The sequence below is a fragment of the Rattus norvegicus genome, chromosome 16 (genome assembly GCF_036323735.1).
Source record: "Rattus norvegicus strain BN/NHsdMcwi chromosome 16, GRCr8, whole genome shotgun sequence".
Taxonomy (NCBI): Eukaryota; Metazoa; Chordata; class Mammalia; order Rodentia; family Muridae; genus Rattus; species Rattus norvegicus.
The window spans coordinates 86,193,922-86,219,955 of NC_086034.1; the positions used below are offsets into that span (position 1 = coordinate 86,193,922).

Below are 26,034 nucleotides of genomic sequence, written 5' to 3' on the forward strand. Positions count from 1 at the left end.
ACAACCAGTTACTGGACAGCAGCAGAGTGTCATACCTGGTGCTCCTGCACAGGCAGAGCGGGGGAGTGAACTCACTTTGACTCCCGCGGACAACCCTGGAGCCCCCGGGGCGGCGGGTGTCGCTGAACTTCGGTAGCTCTGCAGCTCCATGCGCAGGCTCATCAGGTCTGCTTGCAGGACAGCCAACTGGTACAAGGACATCGCTGTGAAACTGCTGGACAACAGAGCCAGCAGGAGGGTAGCAGCCAGCAGCCGTCTGTCCCTGCAGATCCCAACCCAGGCACCCTCCTTCTGCGGAGTGATGGGAACATATCCCACTTTCATATCTTCTCCTTTCTCAGGGCAAAAACAGAGGCGCGGTGGTGGCAGGTTCTTTGCAGACTTATCCATTCCAAGAGGAGCACTTTGAAGGTCTGGGCCTTTGGAGTAAGTGACCATGGGGGTAGGTCATTTCCTGTCATCTGTGTCTCAGGAGGCTGCCCTCAGAGCATGGCACTCTCCTGACTTTCTCTCTTCTGCATCTTTTGCTACCCTGAAGTAGGTTCTCTGGCTCTGGCCTTCCATTGATTGCTCAATCTGTCTTCCGCATTTCACTTTCAGTTTTTGTAAGATTTTTCATTCTATCTCAATATAGTCCTGTTTGTGGGAGATATGAGGCCTCTGACACGACGGCTGGGAGCAGCTTGAGATTCAGACTGGCTTACTCCAGACAAGTTTATCGAAGGTGCTTTCCCTTCGGCATGCCCTTAAGAACTGTCTACTTGGAGCCACATGGTTTCTAAGGAAGAGGAAAGGGGACACTGAAGGCCTAGTGGTGTAATAAAGGATAATTAATGTGCAAGTCAGATAAGCCCAGTGCTCGAGCATGAACTGCATTTGGCTGCAGGACAAGGAAGCTAACAGCTCCCCGGTGGAAGACGAAATGGAGTGTCATAAAGCGGAGTGAACTCCACCCGAAGTTCTCTGCTCTCATCTTGACATGACAACGAAGAGAACGTGGTAGAGATCTATTTAAGGCCACACTGGGGACTCTTTAAATGTGGGGTGGATTACAGGGAAGCATGGCTTCCTCTTTGCCTTTGAGACTCGGTGTCAGAGAGCTGTTAGGCTCAGATCTCTCTCTCTCTCTCTCTCTCTCTCTCTCTCTCTCTCTCTCACACACACACACACACACACATACACGCACACACACACATACGCACATACGCACATACGCACATACACACATGCACATACATGCACACACACAACGCACATACACATGTGTGCACATACATATGCACACACGCACACACACATGCACACACACACACGTGTGCACACACATGCACACACGCACACACCGTGACCTGTGCTAGGAGCTGATGTAGGATCTCCACATTGATGGCACTCATTTCACAGCTATGGACACAGAATGTCTTCAGTCTGTGCTTGGGCTTGGTGACATGCAGACACTGTTTCATTCATTTTAGTCTTTCCTGGTCTGGAAGGCTGGTTGGGGGCCTGGTACCTCAACATCCATTTATCTTTCAGTATAGGCCATTGAGGATTTAGCTTAGTCACTGTATAAACTTCAGGCTGCTGGGGTTTAGCCTTATGCTGCCTTCCCTCCTAAGCTTAAGAAGAAAATCTCAGAAACAAGGATGCACAGCTGCAAGAACTCCAGAGGGAGGCTTCCCAGCCACCCATCCTGCTTCTGTGCCTGGCTTTCCCTATGTCAATTACAGAATTAGATCAGTTTCTTTCTTCCTTTCTTTCTTTCTTCCTTTCTTCCTTCCTTCCTTTCTTTCTTTCTTTCTTTCTTTCTTTCTTTCTTTCTTTCTTTCTTTCTTTCCTTCTTTCTTTTTCTTTTCTTTTCTTTTCTTTTGCAAGACATGGTTTCTTTGCATATCCCTCGATGTTCTGGAACTCTCTCCATAGACCAGGCTGGCCTAGAACTCAGAGACCACCCCACCTGCCTCTGCCTCCTAAGTGCTGGGATTACGGGTATGCACCACCACCACAGCACAGAGGGAGGATTCTTGCTGTGGTACTCAGTGCTAAAATTGGTATTTTTATGATTGTCACAGTAATATCTGCAGGGGGTCCCCACCAAGACACATCTTCCCTTTTGCAAAGTGTCAAAAAGAAATGCTGTTGGATTGTCATTTCCCAACTCATCCCCGAGTGATGCTAGGAGTCTTCTTCATTGGGACTGCAGGCTTTCCTTTCTTTCGTTATGTGAGTTCTAAAGAACTTTGTAAGCCAGTGGCTGCAATCTTTACCCCCCAAACGAGCTGTTCTCTAATCTCCAAAGTGAAAATAGGATATTAAGTATGTGGGTGACTTTTCTTTTTTTTTTAAATTTTTAATATTTTATTTATTTATTATCTATGAGTACACTGTAGCTGTCTTCAGATACACCAGAAGAGGGCATCAGATTTCATTACAGATGGTTGTAAGCCACCATGTGGTTGCTGGGATTTGAACTCAGGACCTCGGGAAGAGCAGTCAGTGCTCTTAACCACTGAGCCATCTCTCCAGCCCCGTGACTTTTCTTTAGGTCTGACATCAAACGATATTTGGGTGACTGAGCTTCAGTCCAGCATCACAGGCAATGACTACTGGTAGTAATAGGGACCTCCACTCAGAGACTAAGACATTAAGACTCACTCATGAGACTTAATGGTAGGATTAGAATTCCACCACATGATAGGCCGAGATAGGAGGATTGTGAGTTCAATGTTAGCCTGGGCTCCATAGTAAAACACTGCTTCAAAATCAAGCACATATCTCAGTCATGTTTTATTACCAAATGACGTACAGAAATTAAATGACTAGAAGGAGTGTGAGACCAAGACACAGCACCTTCCTCTTGGGTCTCTGTATAGTTTATTCAGAGGGAGTTATCTAGCCGGGCTAAAGGACACCCTTCATCTTTTCTACTCGATTAGGGAAAGAACTTCATGGTCAAGCTCCTTAAGTTAAAGCCCAGGCAATCTGAGTTCAGGTCATTTTAGAATAAGCATCCGATGTTGATTCAGGGAGTGGTGTCACTGGGTATCAATGGCTACTGTTTAAAAAAAAATGGTTGCCAGGGAGCCTCCCTCTGGCTGGCAGGCACCATTGTTGGCATAACCACTGCAGAGTTCACACCAAAACAGCTCCTTCACATTTATGACTCTTTGGTTTCTTAGGAGATGAACAAGACAAAGTTATCTCTCCCTAACTCAAAGGTTTGTTTCCTGCACAGGAAATGGTTTGATGATTTAATCAGAGCTTTGCTAGGTGAAGCTCAGCACAGCACTGGTGTGTCCGTTGTCCTTAGGCGGTTTATGGGTGTCCGTCACGTAAGGCCTGTCAGTTGGAACGCCAGATAGTTCGACCTTGTTTTAATGCACTGAGTTAGTCTGCATTGGGTTGTTGAGGACATTCATACTCGGTTTTCTTGAGAAGGGGTTGCCGCTTCCTGTGGGTTTGTTGTTTGTTCGGGATGCTGGGATGTTGCTATTTCTCCTCTACTAGTATTGGCATCGTCCTGATTGACTGATTGACCATGGCTGATGCAAGCTCTCCTTTCTTCCTGCACTGCTCTCATGTGTCATTGTTTCCTGTGCCTCACTGAATGTGTGGTTCGTGCCTTAGGTGTCACCCACTCTGGAGGAGGGCCTTCTATGCTCAGTCAGACCTTCCAGAGAATGCCCTGACACCCGTCCAGATGTGTCTCTTTGGGTATGTCTTTATGGTTGGTTCCGTTCTACTTCTCCTCTTTATTTTGTCCTTTATTGTGGGTCTTCAGCAGTGTTCCTTGGTCACTCTTTTTCTTGTTCGTTGACAAGACCACTAGGCTATTTAACTGCCATAAACTGCTTGGTAAAAATTCAATTCCGTCTGAGAGATTTCTTATTATTGATATATAAAAATATGAAAATTTAGTTTGAATTTTCATTTTCACTGAGATGTTATTTCAAAGATATTTGGTAGGGTGTTGTTTTAATTTTTAGGAATGTTTATGACCTTTCTCGTTAATTTATAGTTCCCTGTATTTTATTAAGATTATTCCTCAGACTGCTTCCTTTATGAGACTTTAGATATTGGGAGGCAAGACATATCCTTGATAATTTTATTCTAACATAAGACAACTCATTTAATTCCAATCTAAAATATCTCCTTTAATTAATAAGTAAATAATTTTGGTTTGTATGATCAGACTAACCAATAGAGAAAGTTTCCCATACGTAATTATTTTTCTGCACAGCTACCATGTTTTTCTGTGTTTTTTTCCTTGTGGTTACTGAGGAAATTTCATGTGGTATCATCATTATTGATTATGTATGACTACATATAATATTCGATACATTACTCAAAATTGAAGCTATAATAACATGTCTACTAGAACAATAATTATTCTGAGAACAATTATTATTATTATGTGAGAGCATGAGTCTATAGTTCATGTTAGTCTGTGAATCTGAAATGAGTTTCTAAGACACCTTGAACAGAAAATTATTGCATGGAAAACAAAATTATAGTGAAAAATATGTTCAAAAGAATTAAACACACATGCTGGCTAATTGTTCATCACTGCAATCACAACACAAGATAAAAAAATGACTTATGAGAGGGTTGATTTTGCCTCGGGACTTCACCAGAATAGTGGACAAAAAGGAGTGACCAGTTGCCTTAGGCCTCTGCTGTAGTATCTTTCCACCATGATGGTCTGTGCTTTCATATCAGGAACCAAAAGGAAATCCTAAGTCAGTAGTTGGTGCCGCAGCAAAAGAAAAGCAACTGGAACCCCAAGGAAGGTGTCAGTGGGTGACTGCCTCACTTTCGAACTTTGCTGCCAACAGACCCCACACATGTCATCTATGCTGGCCCCTACGACAGCAGCATTTGTAATGTTTGCCCTCTAACTCCAAACTCGATGCTACACGTTTGATAATCCTTGATGTTGCAGATGGCCCAAGTGCCATTTGAAGATTTAATCCAGTCATGGTCTGGTCACCAGTTCCCCAGCTCTACACTACCCTACCCTCCTGTGTGTGCTAAGTCTCTGCTTTCTTTGGGTTCAGGGGTCATTTGCAGGCCAGGAAAGTCTTCCTAAGTCACAATTTTTAATCACTTCTGGCACAACTCTGTTCTCACAAGTCAGATGCAGATTGCCAGGATTGGAAACTGCTACCTTTGGGGGCATTATACCCAACTGAAAAAACCAAGGGTCACCTGTCAATTTAAATATATCATAAATCATTTTTCTATAAAAGACATTGCTCAGATTAATAGAGAAGGCTTGAAAGGGAGCTGAAAATTCAATGGCAATAATGCAGTTTGTGTTTTGGTTTTAAGGGATGAATTGAGTTTATGAAAGAATATTTGAAATATATGAAAGTAAACTGGCTGTGGGTGACTGGTCACTAAGTTGACAGCTTAGGTATGACTTTGGAGAAGTTACTTTTATTGTTTGTTGTGGTTTGCAGCATCTCTCACGTAGGGCCCTCTGTGGGAGGCTTGTTGGTACTGTTGAAAGGTGATGGATCATACGGTGCCAACATTGTCAATGGATAAGGTCACTGAACTCAGAGATGAACTGGTCATCAGGAGGCAAGGCCCAGTAGAAGAGCATGCTTTCAGGATCTTTCTTGTTCCAGGGCATTAAAGCTGTTTCCCAGTGCTGGGAACTGAGCAACCATGGACCGAGACTTTCAAATCATGGGCCAAAGAAAACTGTCACTCCTTAGTTTTTCTCCATTACTTTGTCAGAGAGATTAAAACACACACACACACACACACACACACACACACACACACACACACACACACACACACACACAGTATTTCCCCCTTTTCTATAAGTTCATGAAAGTTCAAAAACTATGAAAGAACATAGTAAAAAGTTGTGTACAGAATAAGGAAGTGGGACAGGACCTATGGGCTCCCCAAACAGCCTGACAATTTGAGGCTCAAGCAGGAAGGAAAAAAAAATCCATGAAGTTCTACAGGACAGCTCAGCGTCACATTCCAACATCTTACTTCCTTGTTCTGGCTGGTTTCTGCTTCTCAGTAGAACATACTTTGCAGACATCGGCTTCTTAATGAACCTGGTAAGATTGGTTCTCAGAAGTACATGCTAGGTTTCTGGCCTTGCTTTTCAAAAGTCTCAGTCACTTGGTAGAAGGCAGTGAGTTACCCAGTGACCTATTTCCTTAAGTTTGAAGATATAAGCAAGAATAATTATTCTAGAAAGGGAAATAAATTATGCTATCACAGTGGAAACTTTATTTACTCCCCTTAGAAGACAAAACATGATTGCATACATAATTTACATGAATAAATTTGCATAGAAAGTCTTAATATGAGACTTCTCCTTTGAATATATGGATCACAGAAGCCACTCCCCATCTTGTATCCTAGTAAAATGGTTATGTGAATTCAGCACTAGTGATTTTTATTCCTAACCATGTTTATTTGAATGACTCTGCTTTAATAAGCATAATTACTGTTTACACTGGGCTATGGCCTTTATGATCATCATTACTCTTAGATTAGCTCTGACCTGTACACTGTGGTACTCATGAGCTTTGGAACATGATGGTGACTCAAAGACCACTGAGTCCAAGAACTTTGTTCCCGGCGAATGTGCTGGGAGATGCAGTCATTCACATCTCCCATGGCTGATCCATGCAGTGGGGCCTTCTTATATGAGCGTTTGTTCATTCGCTGTTTATGGAATCTTACTTCCCTATTTGAGAAAAGGGAATTGTTTCCAAATTCATAAATTTTATAATACAGGTTTTATGATCTAAATATACACTTGGTGTCTGAAACTCAAGATGCTAGTGACTAATTCACAAGATACCCAAATGTTAAGTCATGGTAGAGGGTTGACATAGAAATGGACTTCAATGGGAAGTCAGTTCTCACTGATCTGTAGGTCTACTCAGTAAAAATTCCACTGTTGAATTACTTTTACCACTTTGGGCTCCTGGAATATGAGTCAACAGACTTGGGGGCTAAGGAAAGAGTATTTTGTTCCTCACCATTGTGGAAGCCTGGAAGTCCAAGGTCAAGGTGAAAGGTCATCTACTGAGGGTGCCGCTGGGCTTGAAGGCAGCTATCCCTCCTCCTTTCTCAGCTTCCAGAAGGCAGAGGACTACCCACCTCTTTTTCATCTCACATCAAACCCAGCTGTCACTTCCTCCTTGCCCTAATTACCTCCTAAAGTCCCTTTCTAATGCCATCCACTGAAAACTGAGGTACCAGTACACGCCCTGGAAAGTCCAACATGCAGAGTGCGACAGTCCTGACTCAAGATTACAAACCCTTGTCCCCACCCTTGCTGGCTCTGACTCTTGTTCTTACGCAGTTTTATAATGCCATGCCCAAACTCACCTCAGGAAAATGCCAGCAAGTAACATTTACATGTGTTTTAAAATTAATGGCAATAACATTAAGAGAACTACAGGTACAGTGAAAAAAAAATCCAAGTTGGGACATAATGACTACCTCTTGTGTGTATCACCTTCCTCCCGTGGCCCCATTTCTGATCAATATTGTCTTACTAGGCTTACTGACGTCTGATGTTGATTTTCAGTCCACCAGCTTTTCCCTCTACAACCTTCCTTCAGTGTGCCCTTTCTGGGTTTGTCTCTAGCCTTATTGACATCTGCCCACCAGTATCCATCTCACAAGCTCTGGCTTTTCCTTGGTATATTCTGCTTTTGTCTTTTCCTCATCTGTACGATGGAGCTATCAGCATTTCCTGGAAATTTAATCACATGAGGAATTTCCAACATTTCTATGTAAAATGTGTGTGAATTCAGCTTCCAGATTTGTTAGTTGTTGGCTGTTGCTCTAGGTTCCAAACTGTATGAAGTGAATTTTTATACTAATTGTTTCTTTGTGCTTCCTTCCTTCTGGTGTTGGGGGCTGGCTTAGTAGCGGGTGAGGACAAAGAGTCTAGGACCCACTAGGTGCCGAAAATAGAAAGCAGTTGTCAGGTTAGGAGGGAATAACTGTTGCAGGAGGAAAAGAAAAACAGGTATGTAGCAGAGACCTACATGAGTATAAGCAACCTTAGGTTGAATGTGATGGACACTCACAAAAAGAGAAACCATGTTCTGAGCTTCCACAAAACTGAGCCAGGCTCTCAGAGGCACTTACAGACAGAAGCGCCAGGTTTGAGTCAGAGAATAAGTCCAATTCATGAATAAAAATGTGAAGTTTGATACACCTTTATGAAGCAGCCAACAGCCAGGAAAGATGGCCTTCAATCTGAGATGCGCCACTGAACACCCATGGTAGAGGGTGAAGGAGTACCCTTCAAGGTTAGGATTGAGTTGTAGTCCCTTCAGCTATAAGAATGGCAAAATGGCAGTTGAAGAGGTGGCTAAATGGTTAAGGGCACTGTTGCTTGTCCAGAAAACCCAGATTTGATTCCCAGCACTAACTTGGCAGCTCACAAACACCTATAACTCTAGTTCCAAGGGATTGGATGCCCTCCTTTGTCTTCAGAGAGCACTATACAGATGTTCAATAGACAGACATGCTGGCAGGTAATACATGTGAAAGATATTTTTTAAAAAATGACAGAATGATGCTGAAAGGGACCGGATATAGATCTCTCTTGAGAGACACATCCAGAGCATGTCCAATACAGAGGTCAATGCTAGCAGCAAACCACTGAACTGAGAACAGGATCTCCCTGGGGGGATTTAGAGGAAGTATTGAAAGAGTTGAAGGAGCTTGCAACCCCATAAGAACAACAATGCCGCCAACCAGAGCTTCCAGGGACTAAACCACTACCAGAAGACTATACATGGACTGACCCAGGGCTCCAACTATGTATGTAGCAGAGAATAGCCTTGTTGGGGTATCAGTGAAAGGGGAAGCCTTTGGTTCTGCTGAGGTTGGACCCCCAGTGCAGGGGAATATGGGGGGGGCAGTAAGGAAGATGTATGGGGGGGAATACCCGTATGGCGGAGGGGGCGGGGAGGGGATGGGGGCTTATGGACAGGAAATCAGGACAGGGAATAACATTTGAAATTTAAGTAAAGAAGTATATCTAATAAAAATTTTTTAAAAAATGACAGAATGGAAATATTGGTCATAAGTTCTCAATAAATGTCAAGTATAATTTCAGCAATGGTATAGCAGAACTGTAGAGAGGAGGAGGCAGCAAGTTGGTTCTCAAGTTAGCAGGAAGCATTTTAGAACTTCTCAGCCATTCCTCCAGCCTGTCATTATAAGAGAATCAGGAAAGCATGAGGTTTGTTGAGTGTGCTGGGTCTCTGCAAGAAGCCACACATGTAACTTAAGTAAATAGTTTGTCACACGCTAACTTCTAAATTCCAGTTCTTGGCAACTGCTTGAAGTGATCTAGTGAGTCCACTTTGGATTCAAATTTCAGCATCCATTCCATTTTTCATTGAGTGTTTCATTGAGTAAGTTAGCAAAGGTGTTCTAAATTGAGACTGAGCGGGGATGTGGTGGGAGAAAAATCTTTCTGTGAGTGCCCCAAGTCAAGTTACTTACCTGTTGTTTAAAAGCTTATGATGTGGTGACAGGAGCCCATTAACACCTTGTTTCTAAGCATTGTTTCTAAGCATTCAAGCACGACCTTCTCCATCCCTATCCCTCAGTAAATCAGCTCTATTAATTTCCTAACTTGCTAGAATGTTGCAGGAAGTTAAGACAGAGTTGAAGAGTTAAATATGAAATGTTCAAAGCAGCGATCCAAAGTCTTCTACATTTTGAGTCCAGGCTGTGTATATTTGACAGCACAGGAGTGACGGCTTCCATTACATTTTTTCACAGCACGACAGTCTGCAAAAGTGATTTATCCTGATGCTTCCTTTGGATGGATTAAGGCATACCATACACTTCCAATCAGCCATCTTGGATGGGCACTACTCAAAGTCTTTTAAGGGAAAGCAAGATACAGACCCATAATGGTGAACTGTAAGACTATTTTAATCATCTGGAATCATCAACTAAAACACAAATGGGAGGAAAACAACCATCAAAATTTCTTAGAGTATTTTATGAAGTCTGAAGACAAGGAGACAGTCCAACAACAACCATATGACTGAAAAGATGTTTGGGGCTTAGGAACTCAGCAGCAGTTCATATGTAGAAATGTTTTTGATTATCAGCCTAAATGCACAAAGGACTGCTATATTCTTGGGAAAAGGAAATGCAAACATTTTCATCCACACGATTAGAATAAGATTCATTACTTTCAGTGAAACTCGTGGTTTTATTGAACCGTTAGATAACTTAACGTCCTAAGATAGACTTTACATGAATAGAATTCTTAAAAAGACTGAATACAAACTATCTGACATTAATCAAGCTGTTCATGTATCAATTTATTGCATGTCAGTACAGAAAAATAGATAGTATACCTTAAGAGAAATGTAAAAAAAAAAAAAAAAGAAAGAAAGAAAAATGAACCAAAAACCAACCACAAAACCCCACAAATGTTTCCTTGCCAGGGTAAGCACATAGTTAAGAGGACATTAGAATTTGAGCTATAAAATTTTATTACTATTTCAAAGAAAATATGGCAACAACAAAATTATGGCTCAGATTATGAAACTGAACTAACTTACTTCATACTGAATGCTCCTATATGGAAGATGAATTTTAGTACATCTTGTATTGACAGAAATTGACATAAATGATGTTGCACACACATCTGTTAAATGTTTATATTGCACTTTTTGTCAAAAAGTGTGGGTTATACAGTTCTATCTTTTGTCTACTTTTTTAAAATACAAAATATAAATGGAGGTATATCTGTGTCATTGGCAAATGTTGACTAGAATAGGATGATCGCCTACCTGCTGTCAGACAAGGCAGCAGTGCTTCCGATGAGGGGAAGGGAGGTGCATATGCAATGAGAATACAGTTTTGCATTTTCTACTCTAGCAAGCTAGAAAATAGACCCCTGTTCTGTATCAATTCTAACTTTACCTGAGTCACATGACAATACCTAAGTAGACATTCCAAAAGAGTTACTTATGACTAATTTTTCTTTGCAGTTCTCTTTAAAATATATAATTGTCAAACATGATAGGATAGGATAAAGGCTTGAGGGATAATCAGAGGGCTCAAATATGTCAATGACAGCCTAGATCAATGGTTCTCAACCTTGCCAAGCCTGTGACCCTTTAATGCAGTTTCCTCATGTTGTCTGTTGTGACCCTCCAACCATAAAATTATTTGTTGCTACTTCCTAAATATAATTTTGCTGTTATGAATCATAATGTAAATATCTGATGTGCAGGCTGACTGATATGCATCCAATGTGAAACATGTCTACCAGGTCAACTCCCACCCAAGCCAAGCCTGACAGAAGGGCAAGCATCAGTAGGTGTAAACTTCAGGGACACTCCAGTGATGTCACCAGAACCATGATCTGTCTCAACACTAAGTGTCTCAGCTCATCCATAAGTGTCTCAGGCCAACATAAGCTGTTGAGTAACCCATTTTATAGTAACATTTAATGGATGTGTCACCACAATCAAAACTTTTAAGACACTTACATGAGGCACAAGGGTCACCTAAGTCTTGTTCTCTATTATTCTTTAAAATACAGAATTTAAGATTGTTTTTTAACTAAGTTCTTCTCTCACTCTCTATCATTCTTTAAAATATGGAGTTTAAGATTTTTTTCCCCTAAGTTTATCTTGTCCTGTTTAGGATGATTTTTGTATTTCCAAATTCATAGTAGCTGCATAACTTAAGATCATTTATCCATCTCTCAATGAGCCAGGAGTTGACAGACCACGGCATCCCCACCAACGATGAGTCTGAAGTGAAGGGGTGACGCCTGCAGTAGTCATGTTCCACTGAGACCACATGAGTTTTCAGAAATGATGCAGGGGTGCATCATGGCCCCTGACAGTATGAGTTTGTTTTCTATGCCTATTCATCTAAAGTACTCATATCAAATACATAGCTGGTAATGAGAGATGTTCTACATCCCTAAACATAGTTGTCTCTGCTGAGGTGAAGTGTTCGCTCTCGTAGGGCAAGGTGGTAGGTACACTTGAGTGCCGTTCTTCTACCCCTCAGGTCCCGATCAGCAAAAGCTGAACAGAAAGCAGCAGAGAAAACATCAAGGAAGGAGCAGCTGTCCTATTTCAGTGGATGATCCAAAAAACACATTGGTAAATGAATGAAAACAGAACTCCAATACAGTACCCTGTAAATGTAAAAACTAACTAAGTATGCCATGACAGCTCAGGTCTACACTCTGGCTGTTGCTACGTGTTGCCCTTTCAGCAGGCTGGTACTCAGGATCGTCATTCTACAGCAATGATTGACAAGGTGAAAAGCAGCCTTTAATTGTGGTGAATTTACACATACAAAATACACCCTCCATGACGAGTTACCAACTCTTTAAAAAACAAGACTCTTTACAATTAATAATTTATAGAAAAGCATTATTCTTTAGAAATTATACTTGCTATACATTATTGTTTTCTAAACATTGGCATAAAATGAAGGCTAAGAATGCTACTTGGCAAAAGTACTTCTAGCCCTATGTTCATGGAAAGTTTTAAATAAAGGTCAAGACTATTACTGTGCTCTAGCTGCTTGTGGAAGGTCAAAAAACACAGCTAAGCTATCTGCAATCATGGGTTGGAGCTGACCTAATGTGCAAGGGCTCAAGCCATCTACCTGGTGAGGACTGTGGGAAAGGACTTGGCAGGTTCCACCTCCTGACTGGAATGTTACCAAATGTTTCCAGGCTTCAAAGGGCTCATGTTGACAAGTACAACTTCCCACCTACAGCTCCTTAATTGCTACCTGTATAAGAGGCAGAGAGAAGCTTTGGAATCCTTCAATCCCACCAGTAAAGACTGACAAATTTTCCTAAGACTGTCCCTTTATACAGTCCATTACCCAGAACTGGAATATTAAGCCATACTTGGTTATTTGCTTTTTTGTTTTTCTTTCATCTTGAAAAAGTTGCAAAAAGTTCAATAAATGATGCTTGCCTCTGTCAGGTCAGGCACATCCAGGTACTGGGACTTCATTCAGATGAAAGCGTTGCATAAGGCTGTGTGCTCACATGTCTTGAGTTACCCTCACTCAACTATCGGCTAGTTCTAGCCCTTGCTGTGGCTGTTATTGTTTATCTGAAGATTCAAACTGACAGAGGCTAAAATTCTGTTTGCAACCAAAGTCACAAATGTTTAAAATGTTCAGTATACAAAGAAAGCTGCAGTACAATGCTAACTTCCTATCCCACTAGGCACGCTCCAGACAGCTCCTAACAAAAACACAGCACATCTATATTGGAAAAAGGTCCTGTTTATTATTAGGAAAAGCCGGATCTCAGTAGCAGCAGAACATGGAATCTGCTCACAGGCCTCACACTCATTCCTCACCAAAACAAAATAGAGTTTACATAAAAATAGATATAACCCAGGAAACCATGTACATTGGCATGTGACCAGTGCTATTTACATGAAAATATCGCGTTGCATAAGTGAGGAATAAACACCGCCATGCACTTCATCCTAACGTTTAAGGTGAAAACGCAGCAGCACTTGCTTGCTTCCCGTGATTGTCCCACTATCACTAAAGGACTGACAGACACCTGAAGGTTTCTTGTGCGCATCTCCATCTGAGTACAACCTAGATCTTACCACTTCGCCAACAAGAAACCTCTGGATGGCATCTATCAAACCGGTATGTTAAACAAAGTTAAGGGTAGTTCACCAGGCTGGAGCTCTGATGGGGATATCAAACACTCTAAGAAGCCCAGTTTGAAAATGTGGAAAGTTACAGCATCGTCAGAATGGAATGCTGAGGCCTTTCAAAGCTCAGAGTCACTGTGCAGACCGGTATGGACACACACCCAGAAAAGACACCATCACCCTCCATCAAGAGGGTGGCATCAGATGATGGTGACATTGGATGATGTTTTTGTCATGTCTTCGGGAGAATGACTCTTGATCACTTCCTTGATAAACTGTTCTAGTGCAGTGAAGTAGCCTTGGCACTGCCACGTGTCGTTGTGCGTCCCATCTGGGAAAATGGCTAATCTCTTAGTCCGGGATGGGGAGAGCTCGTAGAGCTGTTTCATCATCACAGGTGGAATCAACTGGTCAGAGAGGCCAGAGATGAAGAGAGAAGGCATCCTGCACTGGGAGATCTTTCTGTAGGACAGAAACTTATTTTTATAGCACCATAAAGGAAGGTAACGCATTGGGAAGAATGAAAACAGAGTGCTGGCCATGTGTGGTATGCTGAGGAACGTGTTCTCCACCATGATGGCTGAAATTCTGTGAGAATTCTCAGAAGCCAAGTGAATGGCCACTGCTCCTCCCAGGGAGCGGCCGAAAAGGAAAACCTTGGTTTTATCGAGATCAGGTCTCGTCATCACATAGTCTAGCACAGCTTCAGAATCCAAATACAGTCCTTCTTCACTGGCTTCCCCTTCACTTTTTCCATACCCCCGGTAATCAACAAGAACGAGGTTCACTTTGAGGTTCACCAGCATAAGCAGTGCGTTTGGTAACCTGTGGCCTATGTTGCCTGCATTTCCATGAAAATAAATTATTGTCGGGCAATAGGGGGAATTGTCTCCAGTGTATCTCACCAAGATCAGATTCAGGCGCACGCCATCTTTGGTTCTGATGAAAATATTTTCATGGGGAATACCCGTAGGCATGGGAACATAAAGGCGGGAAGACGATGGCTGTTCTGGAAAGTAGAGCAAGACATCCTGGAATTTATACAAGATGCCTGCAATCGACACGAATATTAACAACAGTAAGACAATGCCTCCATACAGATGAAAAGTCACTATCAAAGGTAAGAGAGAGATGCGGCAGAGAGCCCAAGACCAGGACACCAGGGCCAGCAGCCATCTTTCGATGAAGCTCCACAGCATCCAGGGTTTTTCCATGGCAGCTCCACGTAGGTGTCCTGGAAGACACGAGAGAAGCAGTGACTCAGCGAGCACCTCTGCCCCACAAGTCAGGTCCGTCATAAAATGCAGCTCTGCACCATTACACCGTCCTTAGCCCCCGTCCTACCTCTTTTCAACCTGTAGACACAAACCACGTTACCAACCCATCCACTGTGAAACGGTGCTTCTCTGCTTCCAGGTGGTCATTCGTGTATCCCTCTCTCTCAGTGATTTGACAAAACAAAACAACAAACAAAGCTTAAATGCCATTCCCAGCTTTCCACGTGGGGAGATGGAGGCTTAGCTCACTGGCTGCCATCATAGCTCTATAAGACATCAGGAGGCAGCAAGCTTCTTGGAGACCCTCCTACCCTCAGTTCTTTCAAACCCCTTTCTTAAAAAAAATCTACATTTATTCTGATACAAAAAAAAAAATAGTAATAGCCAGGGGCCAAAGAAACAGGATCACAAGAATACGGATGGCTAATCTACACATACTTGTCCTGGGCAAACTGTACTTAGAAAGAGGGGACTAGCAGGTTTTAACTTACCAAGGTAATGAACTCTAATATTGTATTACTTTCAGAAAAACCATAATCTTCAATATTAGACTGAAAACAAGTCTTATTGCAAATGTTGTGAGAAATTCATCGCAACACATAACAGGCTTCTGTGCTGCTCAATGAGGTCAGTCATAGGTCAGCAAGAGAGCCGGTGCTAACAAAGTCAAATTGTTATGAACGCAGATCCTGAGAACCAGAGATAAAGGATACAAGAGGTTGTGCTAGACACAATAGTAATACAGAATCCTGAAACAAGTAGCTACTATAAGACGACACCCTACCAGAAGGCAGTAATGAAGAAGACACCCCACCAGAAGGCAGTAATGAAGAAGACACCCCACCAGAAGGCAGTAATGAAGAAGACACCCCACCAGAAGGCAGTTTTGTATGGAAGTTTACCAAGTGAACTCTCTAGAGGTCAGGAGGAACTTCAGTTTGAGGCCAGTGCTGACCACTTAGACTGTATCTCAGAAATAAAGTTTATGCATATTATCGTAATCGGAAAAAGAACCTGAGACAGTGTCTTAAGTTTCTTTTAATGCTTTAAAAAGTCTAATAAGCTATCGAGAGTATTTAATGACTGACTGACAAAAATAAACTTATAGATTGGTCGAAAGAGTCTGTTATTTCACAGATGAGTTTTTACTATTGCTTCATACTGTCAAGAACAGTCTTGAACTTCTGATCCTCCTGACTCTACATCTCCAGGGTGGGATTTCAGGCTTCCACCACTATGTTCAGTTTTATCTGGAACTGGGAGCTAAGCCCAGTTAGGCATGCTAGGCAACTGAACTCCCCCCACCCTCTCAGTCTTCATGCTTGAACTTTATTCAAATGAATCACTTCGAACATGAAACAACAGCATAATACTTTTTTTTTCTTTGATTCTCAGAAATAAACACTGCCATCCAGTTGTAGCAAGCTTTATTACAGGAAAAGCAGCATTGAAGATCAAATAAAAACAAAACTTCAAAACAAAACAAAAAAAACAAAATCCAAGCACAGCAGGTTGAGTCTGGGTGACCACAGTGGGAAGTCCACACAACAGACTAGTGTACTAAGGGGTGCTGTGTGGCCATTTTATGCTCTCCTGTCTCCTGTACATACAGCTCGCACACAGGAGTAGGCTCTGAAGACACATGCCATGTGACTGACGACACATGTGATGACACGTGGTCATGTGAGCTCAGTCTTCAACTTTATGTGAAATATAAAAATGTGGAGAAAGCAAATATAAGTCCATGTAAACTGTCTGCTAGCACATGTTATAAGTTGGTGGTGAACTGTCTGCTAGCACATGTTATAAGTCAGTGGTAAACTGTCTGCTAGCACATGTTATAAGTCAGTGGTAAACTGTCTGCTAGCACATGTAAAGCCTGGGGTTTGATCCTCAGCTCTGTAAAGGAACAGAAACAACAATGATAACAAATTTAGCTTTGATCCAAAAATTGATTTAAAAGGTTTGGAATGACACACACATGCATATTAGAGTACTGCAAAATTTGATAAAATACCATTTAAAATTTCAGTTTTAAAAAGTCAAAATCTTTATTGTTATTTTATTAAATAGCCCACCTTCTCATCAGACAGAGGTGTCATTGATGAAGGTGGCCAACAATAAAAGACCCAAAGCTCATTTCAGTGGTCCAGTAGGCCCACCACCCTTAAACCTCTCTCTGTAAATAAGCCCCCATCTGTCCCCCATTCCACTCCTCCTTAGCAGCAAAGAGCAAACCGAAACCCTGCTGTCCCGCTCAGCCTTACTGAGTGAATACCTCCCGGTCTGTCACCTAGTTCTTGTCTGAATATTCTCTTCAATAAATGAGATTTAAACTAATTCCTACACCAAGCAATAAAATAAATAAAAGCACTTATAATGTCATAGACATGATAATTCCATTTGCCCCTATAATGGATATTTTTGGCTCTATAGTTTTCTGGTTTTGGTTGAAGCTAATTATCAATATAAGAATTTGCTTAGTACAAAAATCTAAAAACATGTAACTATAAAAAGTGTGCCTGCAATTGAATAATTATTAATAAAATGACTTACTTTTCAAATCAAAGTTCTTATTAAAGAAAACCTTGTAAGGGGAGACAGAAAGGCCAACATACACAGAAGCACATTATGAAATCCACACCCATATTTACATCTGTCGAAGCTACTCTACAGTTACAGTCCTCAGCTACTGCAGCCTGAGCCCCTCTTGTCTAAGTACTGCATCCCTCATGGCTATGCCCTCAAGACTAATAACGCTTACCAATAAACCAGTAACGTTTCACCATCATCAGCTTGCTAAACGTGAGGCCTACTCTGAGCAGTGGGTACTTAGGCCATCTGTCTGACTGTATAACTGATTAATAGTAAGAAATAAACTTCCTTCCACAAAACCTTCCTCAGAAGTCACCTTAGAGAATAATATAATTCTGAAAACAAAAATCTGATAAACATAATTTACAATGGGCTGTTACATCACAGTGCCCACTTTGAAGAAGACCAATGAAACTTCAAGTTTTTGAGCATATTAATAAATGAGCATGTACAGATGTTTCCTTTGTGCTGACAAACTGTGGGTCAAAACGATACCACATGACCCAGCCTGTTGGCAATCTCTGCCTTATCCACCATTCACCTCAAAGATACTCTTAGAGGAGTTCCAACGTGTGAAAGTAATTTCAAGGGTTTGCAGTCTTTTAAATTCAGTGACACTGTCCCTCACCAGTCAACTCTGAGCTCCCGTCAACACATACAGCCCAGGCATTCTGACAATGGGAATGAGTGCTGCCAGGACTGAGTCAACCACAGAACTATGGCCAGCACTGGATGAGGCTGTTTCTAGTCTGCTAATCAGATACAGGGTTAACCAGAGCTGCTTCTTCAGCATTTCACCCTCATGCTTATTTTTCTGGAAACCAGAGAAGAGCGGGCTACTAGCTGAGCTTCTCAGTAGCACTGTGATTGGATGTGAAAAGCATCCTATTGGCAAGGTCTTTCCTGGTTATGAGGACAGTGAAGGGCTATAGACAAGCCAGGTTTAAGTGAGGGCTTCTCTGAGCTGGATGCCTTGATTGCCAAAATGGAACAGGTTGTCCTCTGCTGGGGGTTGGACCGTTAACAAGACAGGGAACAGCCGCACCTTGTGGGACCTACTCCCTCTCTGGTGTCATCTTTCCATTATACCTGAGCTACCAATGGGAAAGATACACTTGGTGCCAACATGGCTTTCTAGCCAACACCACTGAATAATGCAGACCTTGGCTCATGCCTGGTGTAGTATTTAGGTCTGCTGAGTCTGAAACACCCAGCTAACCCAAGACTTGGTCATGCAAGATGTCTGTGGTCAGCAAGTGTTCCTCAGAGTATGTATGCCACATGGCAAAACATTTATGAGGTATCACTAGAAAGGAGTCAGCACTTGTCAAGCTATTTTGCATGCTGGCATGAAGTGATGGTTTACTCTCAGTTGAGATTTTTACCAACAATGGGGTTGTGCAGTAGGAAGCATTAGACCTGATTATGAAGAACACAACAGTAAGCATTAATCTCTTCCACACCATTCTTGCACATCGTTGCTGTGTGATGTCAGCCTGTGACTGAGGGAAGGGAATACCTGATTTCATCTCTCTCAATGCTGTCCTTGCCATGTGGTCAGACATGACCTGAAAGCACCACGTGTCTCTGAAAAGTTGCACTATGTGGACTCATTTAACCTTCAGGCTTATTTCCCTGGAAACCAGAGAGAGGCAGACTAACTGCATGAAACTCCTGGGAGTCTGAGTGAGCTCTTTGGACACTAGAACAAACCTTACTCACTGGCCATCACATCCAACTCATTAAGGTGGCAACCACTGTCAACAACTCCAATATTCACCATCCCCAAACGTTTTTCTCTCACTATGCAGGCTCCATCTAATGTTTGCTCGCTTACTGCTAGTACAGTCTGGATGTAGCTGTCCCCAATATCCCTTGGGATGATGGCATGGGGCCTCAGAAAGTGGGCCTGCTACAAGGAAGTTAATAGGTTACAAGGACACAGTCTTCTTTATTAGTTAGGCCTTTCCATAGTTTATTGCCCTGTACAGGCACAAAACAAGTAGCAGAGTGAACTCCCATAACCATAAGCCACAGATTTCTCTGCCTTTTAATATTAATTTTCTCAGGTATTATATTAGAAAAACAAAGCAAGTACCTTTCCCCCTAAGAGGTTCCATTCTGAAGACTCTAGCACAGTCCAGAATGAATTAGTCCTTATTAGCAAGTCTGTTCTTTATATTTTCCATCTCTGTTCTCCAATACCTGATGCCTCACTGACAGCTCAAGCTGCCCAAGCTAAACACATGCTCCTCCTCACTAAGTGTTCTGCATGCATCATATTGGCTATGATCAATAAGGTATGTCATATGAGAATTTAGGCATGAGCGTATCAATGCCACCAACCATACATGACACAATAAAAAAAAATACTATAATATGCTTGACTTGTATGTGGATGAGAAAATAGCAATTAGAGGTAACTCCTGCCTTGTGGACAGAGCATTCTGGTCTATGGCACTGCTGTTAGTAAGCACTTCTCAGGAAACAATACCTGCAGAATATATTATGATGCAAAACTAGGGTGGATAGGATTGTTTTCTTATAAGAGAACTGTTCTTGAGACATGAACATGCAGTATTAACTATGTCTTAGGCTGCATCAGAACTGCAATCAGGATGCACCTAATAATTACAGTACTCGCTTGGTGAGTTCCTTCAAGACACTTACCTCTCTTCAGCGTCTCCAGTGCTCTGGATGCTTCCTGTCTAAGGTGGGCATACTCAGCTATGACTTAGCCATGCAATGTTCCCGCAGCCTCACAGGTTTCACAGTTACTCCCCAGACAGTGGCACTATTTTAGGAGACTATGGAACCTTCTGAACCTAGGACTTGGCTGGCAGATGTAGGCCTACTAGGTGTGGGCCTAGAAAGTTATAGTTCACCACGACTTCTGCCCCAAGAAGCTCTGTGCTTTCTGGTGAGTGCCACTGGGGAAACTGCTACATAGCTTACCCCAGTCATAAGGGCTTCTGTACTGCCATGCAATTTCTGTCCCTTATTTAAGGTGCTTCAGAAAGGGACAAGAAAAGCTCACTTAATATACTAAGCATACTGGCCATGCTCATCTGACCTCATCACCCCTGAATTATCTTCCTGATGTATGGTCTTGAAAGATACAAATGGTTTTATTTCTAAGAAAATATACTTATGGGCTGGAGAGATGGCTCAGTAGTTTTATGCTCATTCAACTCCCAACACCCACATAGTCGCTCCAAACTCTAGTCCCAGGGGATCCAACTCCTCTTCTGGCCTCCACAGACTCCTGCACACATAAAGTAAACATAATCTCACGTAGGCGCCCACATGTACACATAAAATAAGAAACAGACATTTAACTATCCTATAAACTGGTGCTTCAAAAAAGAGAGTTCAATATCAAAGTTAAGCCTATCCTTTAGAGTACCGCTGTAGCCCCCATGGGTGCTGTCAAACCCATCTGACCCACTGGAGATGACCACACGTTGTTAGGGTACTTGTGCTTTGTGTACTCAGAAGCCAGACTACAACCCAGTCTTGAGGCAAGTGTTAACCAATGTGCTGTAAAGAATGCTCCCCAATAATCCCTGACTGGTTAATAAAAGGCTCAACTCTATGACAGTCCAGAGAGGAAAAAAGGCAGGCCTTAGGATGGAGTGAGGCTTCTGAGAGAGACCATGAGGGAGAAGGAGAGAGAAGTCAGAGGGAGGAAGAGGTTGCCATTAGGCAGGATGGACCATGAGCATGTGGCCAAGAGAAACTGAGGGCACTGGTGGAATACAGCAAGCTGGGTAAGACTTCAACAGCAAGTAACCAGGGGCCTATGAATGGGATTAAGCTTAGAAAGCTCAGAACCTGCCCAGTCTAGGCTTATGACTTGTGAATAAAAATACCAGGCTTCCGTGTCTCCTATTTAGAAGCTAGATGACCAGAAAACCCCCAATAAAAATACCATTACAACAGGTCGCTTCCCAGCTTTCTATCTAAGCAGTAACTGTCAGACTCCAATACAACCTACAATGTTACACACTTAGAGACCCAGAACACAAGGTCATGCAATTACAGAGCAGAGTAAGGAATCAAAGGTCACCATCACAATACAGCACAACAACTCAAACTTTCACTACCTGTCCATCACAAAATAAACCAAGAAAAACCCTAACAAATACTTTAAAACAGGACAAAGCTGACGGCAGGGCTGGGATTCTTTACTTTCCATTAAGCACCTGCCTGCACCACTTCTTTCTATCCACTTAGCACAAGTATTCATAGAAACACAAAAGATTCAGAATAATCTAAATACATACTTGCCAAGGCCAGCAGAGAAGAAATTAGAGCAGTTAAGTTCTGTGAGGCTCTTTATCCGGCAACATTTCACCCTAAAGAGTAACAATTACATGAGTAACTGACGCTCAGATAGAGGAATGTATGTGTTTTAACTGTCAATGTGCTATCAATTAGAGAGGAAACTGGACAGGTCTATTTCTTTATCATAGTCAAGTTTATATTTTAATAAGGTTCAAAACTATCCCCCAAATAAAATTACTCCTTACTTAATCCATTTTAAAGTGGAAAAGGTGCAGTCTGTGTGTGTTAACTGAGTCTACCTACAGCAAGAGATCTCTGAAGACTCCCTCTGTGAATTACGAAGCTGAGTTACCTGAAGACTGTGAAAACAGGGCCACTGTTGATGACCACATCACAAGGGGACAACCTCAAGGTGCTCATTAATTACTCCAAGGATTCAGACTCCACTCACATCTCACAGAACACGGAACTCCACTCTCACATCGACTTTCCTCCTTTGCTGCTAAGCGCTGGGAAGGAAATTCTGACCTTTTGCCAGCTGCACAGCTGACACGCAAACACAAATAGCTGCTCGTGGTGTGCTGGAGACGCCACAGAACAAGCTATCCATCTCGCTGATGGCTACCCACATGCCATCAATAATGAGAAAGTATGCTTTAATAGTCCCGGGGGGCAGATGAGCAGGATCTGCCTGTGAAGATGCTGCAGGGTCCAGAGAGCATGGGGACCTGTGGAGGGGACACTTCTACCCTACACCAGGGAGAAGGCAGTATCGTCTCTGTGCTCACCCTCATGAACCCCAAAGGCCGAGGAAATGCAGCCATCTTAAGCAAAAGCTTGTGTGACAGACCTGTCACCAGGAAAGTCAATGACAATTTGTTCTGAGATCATAAAGATCTGTAAGAAAATGGTAAACATCGGGGTTGGGGATTTAGCTCAGTGGTAGAGCACTTGCCTAGCAAGCACAAGGCCCTGGGTTCAGTCCCCAGCTCCGAAAAAAAGAAAAGGAAAAAAGAAAATGGTAAACATCAAAAAGAAACTCGAGCAGGAAAATGGCAACTCTCATGTCAGACTGCAGAATGATAGGGTATTGTAGACGGGACAGGTTTTAGATATTACCATAAGCTGGTATTTATTTTCTTATATTAAGTAGATTTCACACAAGTACTTGACCCAGGCTCACTCTGAGGTCGCTCTTGCTGTAGAAAACACTGTGCCTCTAGCAAGCAAATGTTAGGAGAATGCATTGCTTAATCTAAGACTTGTAAGACTGAGTGGCATACATTGAATGAGGTATTGGGAAGCGTGCCACTGGGCAAACATCTTAATTACAATAACTGGGGCTTGCCACAAATCTACTCTAAAGTGAGGTGTTTTAGGGGCCTCGGCTTTTCCTGAGGCACATCAACAATTGTTAGAAAGATATTGTAATCTTGGAGGATGAATGAACCAGAGAAACAAAGATTAACAGCCCAGTGCCTGAGTTTCTGCACTATATCTAGCTGTCAATCAGGGAGAGCCTCCAATGTACCCGTGAAAGGCAGCAAGCCAAGTGCTACCTGTAGTTGTACACATAGAAGTCAGCTTGCCTTCAGCTTGCCTGGTCTTTCTGAATATCTATTTCCTAATATACAAAAGCAGGAGGAAGCATTTAGTTGAAATGTGGCTAAGATGAGGTGATAAAATGCTGCCACCTCGGAGACAAAATTCAAGCATTTTACTATCTATCAGCAAGTGTCAATAAGGATTGCAAATCCCGGTTAAATCAAAGCAGTGACTCGCTAGTTGTTGCTGCATGAAGCATAGTCTCCGGGTGAAGCTTTATTTTTCTGCTGAGATCCAGCTCAGACTACAGATCTTCCAGCAAGCTTTCCTTGGACCTTGTCCCTAGTGTCACCAGTTCCATCCCGTAGTCTGGGCCGACTTATGTGGCAGTATTTACTAACGGGGTGATGAGCCTGCTTTCATGGGCTGGGATGGGAATTCCTTGACGGCAGTGACCTTAGGTTACTCCATTGTACACTTTCAACAGACAGCAAGTACACACAGAGCCAAGTCCAACTCAACCACAGCTCAACAGGGTACGTAGCACAGTTGTGACATAAACTCTGCACGGACAAACATTAAATCTCAGTGAGGTGAAGCAGTGCTTTAGAAAAGCACATGTCTAAGCACGCACACACACAAGGACTAATTCATGTCGAAAGACAGGGGACAGCCACAAAAAACAAAACAAGCAAAACCCAAACGTCAAACTTAAAGCCAGCGGGCCACTTGGTTCCTGCTGTCTACTAAACCAGTGTAGAAGAGCTGAGGGAGATTTATTTTAGGTTGACAGCTCAGCCAAGCACACTCCCTGATGCATCCTCCCTTCACACCAATGGTAAAAAAAAAGTCTACTCCTGGCCCAGTGACTTCCAGTGTGCCCCGTCCCTGGCAGCTGCGCGGTTAGCAGGTCCGCACCTGTTACAGACAAACGCGCCCGTCCCTTCGACCCAAGCCCGGGGTTTGCTGACCGACTGTTCCAGGCAGGGGAGGGGAAGGGACGGAGGGAGACTCGGGCTCCCGGCTCCGAGCTGCGGGGTGGGGAGGTCGGAGAGGCGGCCCGCGTCCCCGCCGCACTCACTCAGGCTCGCGGGCGGGATGCGCAGTCGGCCGCGGGCTCGGAACCCGGCTCCGCGCAGCAGCGAGGCCCCGCGCCGCCCCCGCCGCTCCTCATCGTCCTCCTCCCGCCGAGGGGTCGCCGTCGCCACCGTCTAGCCCGGAGCTCTTGCGCCGCGGCTGGCGCAGCCTGCACTTCCGGCTCGCGTGCGGTGTCCCTGGCAAATGCCACCGCCAGCCCCCACATAACCTGTTCTCCGGCTTCCTTCCCGGAGCGCGAAGCCAACCTGTTCACCCCTCTGGGCATGCGCAGCACAGTGGGCTCCGCCCTCGCGCTACGGTGGCCGTAGGAGTAAGATAGATGATTCTCTGCGTTTCCAGTCAGCTGCTGTCTGAGCACATTCCGGAGAGCAAGAAGTCTTCTTTTCTTTTTCATTTTCTTCTTTCTTTTCTTTTCCTCTTTCTCTTCTCTTCTCTTCTTTTCTTTTCTTTCTTTTCTTTTCTCTTCTCTTTCCACTTCTTTTCTTTTTCTTTCTCTTCTTTTCCCCCTTTTCTGTCTCTCTTTATCTCTCTGCCTTTCTCTGTGTCTCTCTCTGTCTCTCCTCTCCCCCCCCCCCGCCCCTCTCCCCTTCCTTCTCCCCTTGCCTCCGCCTCTCCCACCTCCATCGAAGTAAACTTGCTAAGGTGCATACATGCACACCTGGCTTTTTACAGTCCAGATGTCCAGTTCAGGGTCGTGTTCACTGAACTCTCCCAAAGGTGCCTGCTATACTCTTTCTTTTATCCACACTAAACTTTCTCCTCGACCATGCCTAACTTCCAGATAGTTCCGTCCTTCCTTTTTACTCCCCCCCCCCTTTCAATTAGGATAAAACAGAACAAAATTGGTTCTCCATTAACCATGCAGCTAAAAAACAAACAAACAAAAACCCAAACAAACAAACAAAAAAACACACCAGAGCTTTGAATTAACTTCTGCCTTTTCTCATCTCATAATTCGAGCTTCTCATATAAGTAATGCCAAGTCCCACCTGCGCCTGACATCGGAGCTCAGGAGCAGTTGAATCAGGCACAGATAAATGAGAACTGTACAGGCACCGCTGATGCCCCTCTACAGTAACGTGTGACTTTGAAACATCCCAGGCAACAATCAGAGATTTAAGGAAACTACAGAGAAAACAATTGGCCACAAAGAGCCGTGGGATCTGGCTCCACTTTCAACTAGCCCTGAATTGCCGGCCTTGTGAAATGCGGTATAAACACATTATACAACCCCTGAAAGCACTTGACACTCTAGCGTCTCACCAGTAACGCAAAGTTTCACCTTCAAAGAAACTCTTCCCTACACTTTGCCCATAACTTCTGAATTCTTATTGGTGGAGTAGGGCAGGGCATAGCCACCATTCCCAGTGTGCAGTAAGAGTTCCTGGGACGTGGGGCATACATTTATATTCCCACTTTGAGTATCTAGTATAGTTATTGAGTGACAGTAAGGCATTCAACAATACTATGGGCTAGCTTTATTCCAAATCACCGAGCACTTTTGAGAAGCCTCTAGTCCATGTAAGCATGCTTCTGTG

The 26,034-nt window shown here is 43.1% G+C and overlaps 2 protein-coding genes across 10 annotated transcripts in view; both read right to left on the reverse strand.

Annotated features, from left to right (window-relative positions):
• The window catches only part of Tnfsf13b (TNF superfamily member 13b), a 30,696-nt gene extending 29,545 nt beyond the window's left edge, over positions 1 to 1,151 (reverse strand). For 4 of the 5 annotated variants that reach the window (XM_006253483.5, XM_006253481.5, XM_006253480.5 and 1 more), the window contains exon 1: positions 76 to 1,151. In XM_006253483.5, the coding sequence (XP_006253545.1) occupies positions 76 to 438 (363 nt within the window). In that variant the 5' untranslated portion in view covers positions 439 to 1,151. The remainder of the gene's footprint in view (positions 1 to 75) is intronic. The other variant, NM_001395721.1, reaches the window with a different exon arrangement.
• An 8,778-nt stretch (positions 1,152 to 9,929) lies between these two features.
• On the reverse strand, positions 9,930 to 24,922 carry Abhd13 (abhydrolase domain containing 13). 5 transcript variants are annotated; one of them, XM_006253478.5, is made up of 3 exons: positions 24,480 to 24,922; positions 21,853 to 21,924; positions 9,934 to 14,928 (listed from the first exon to the last, which is right to left on the reverse strand). In XM_006253478.5, exon 3 carries the CDS (start codon positions 14,906 to 14,908, stop codon positions 13,895 to 13,897), a length of 1,014 nt encoding a protein of 337 aa, XP_006253540.1. In that variant the 5' UTR covers positions 14,909 to 14,928; positions 21,853 to 21,924; positions 24,480 to 24,922; the 3' UTR covers positions 9,934 to 13,894. The 5 variants fall into 5 exon arrangements, with proteins under 5 accessions (NP_001258001.1, XP_006253540.1, XP_008769617.1 ...); XM_008771395.4 differs by having other exon boundaries at positions 24,317 to 24,922; NM_001271072.1 differs by lacking the exon at positions 21,853 to 21,924 and having other exon boundaries at positions 9,930 to 14,928; positions 24,480 to 24,763.
• Positions 24,923 to 26,034: the final 1,112 nt, after the last annotated feature.

What these genes read in the sequence shown, in the direction of transcription:
- Abhd13 (NM_001271072.1), bottom strand. Translation starts at nt 14,908, where the DNA reads ATGGAAAAACCCTGGATGCTGTGGAGCTTCATCGAAAGATGGCTGCTG.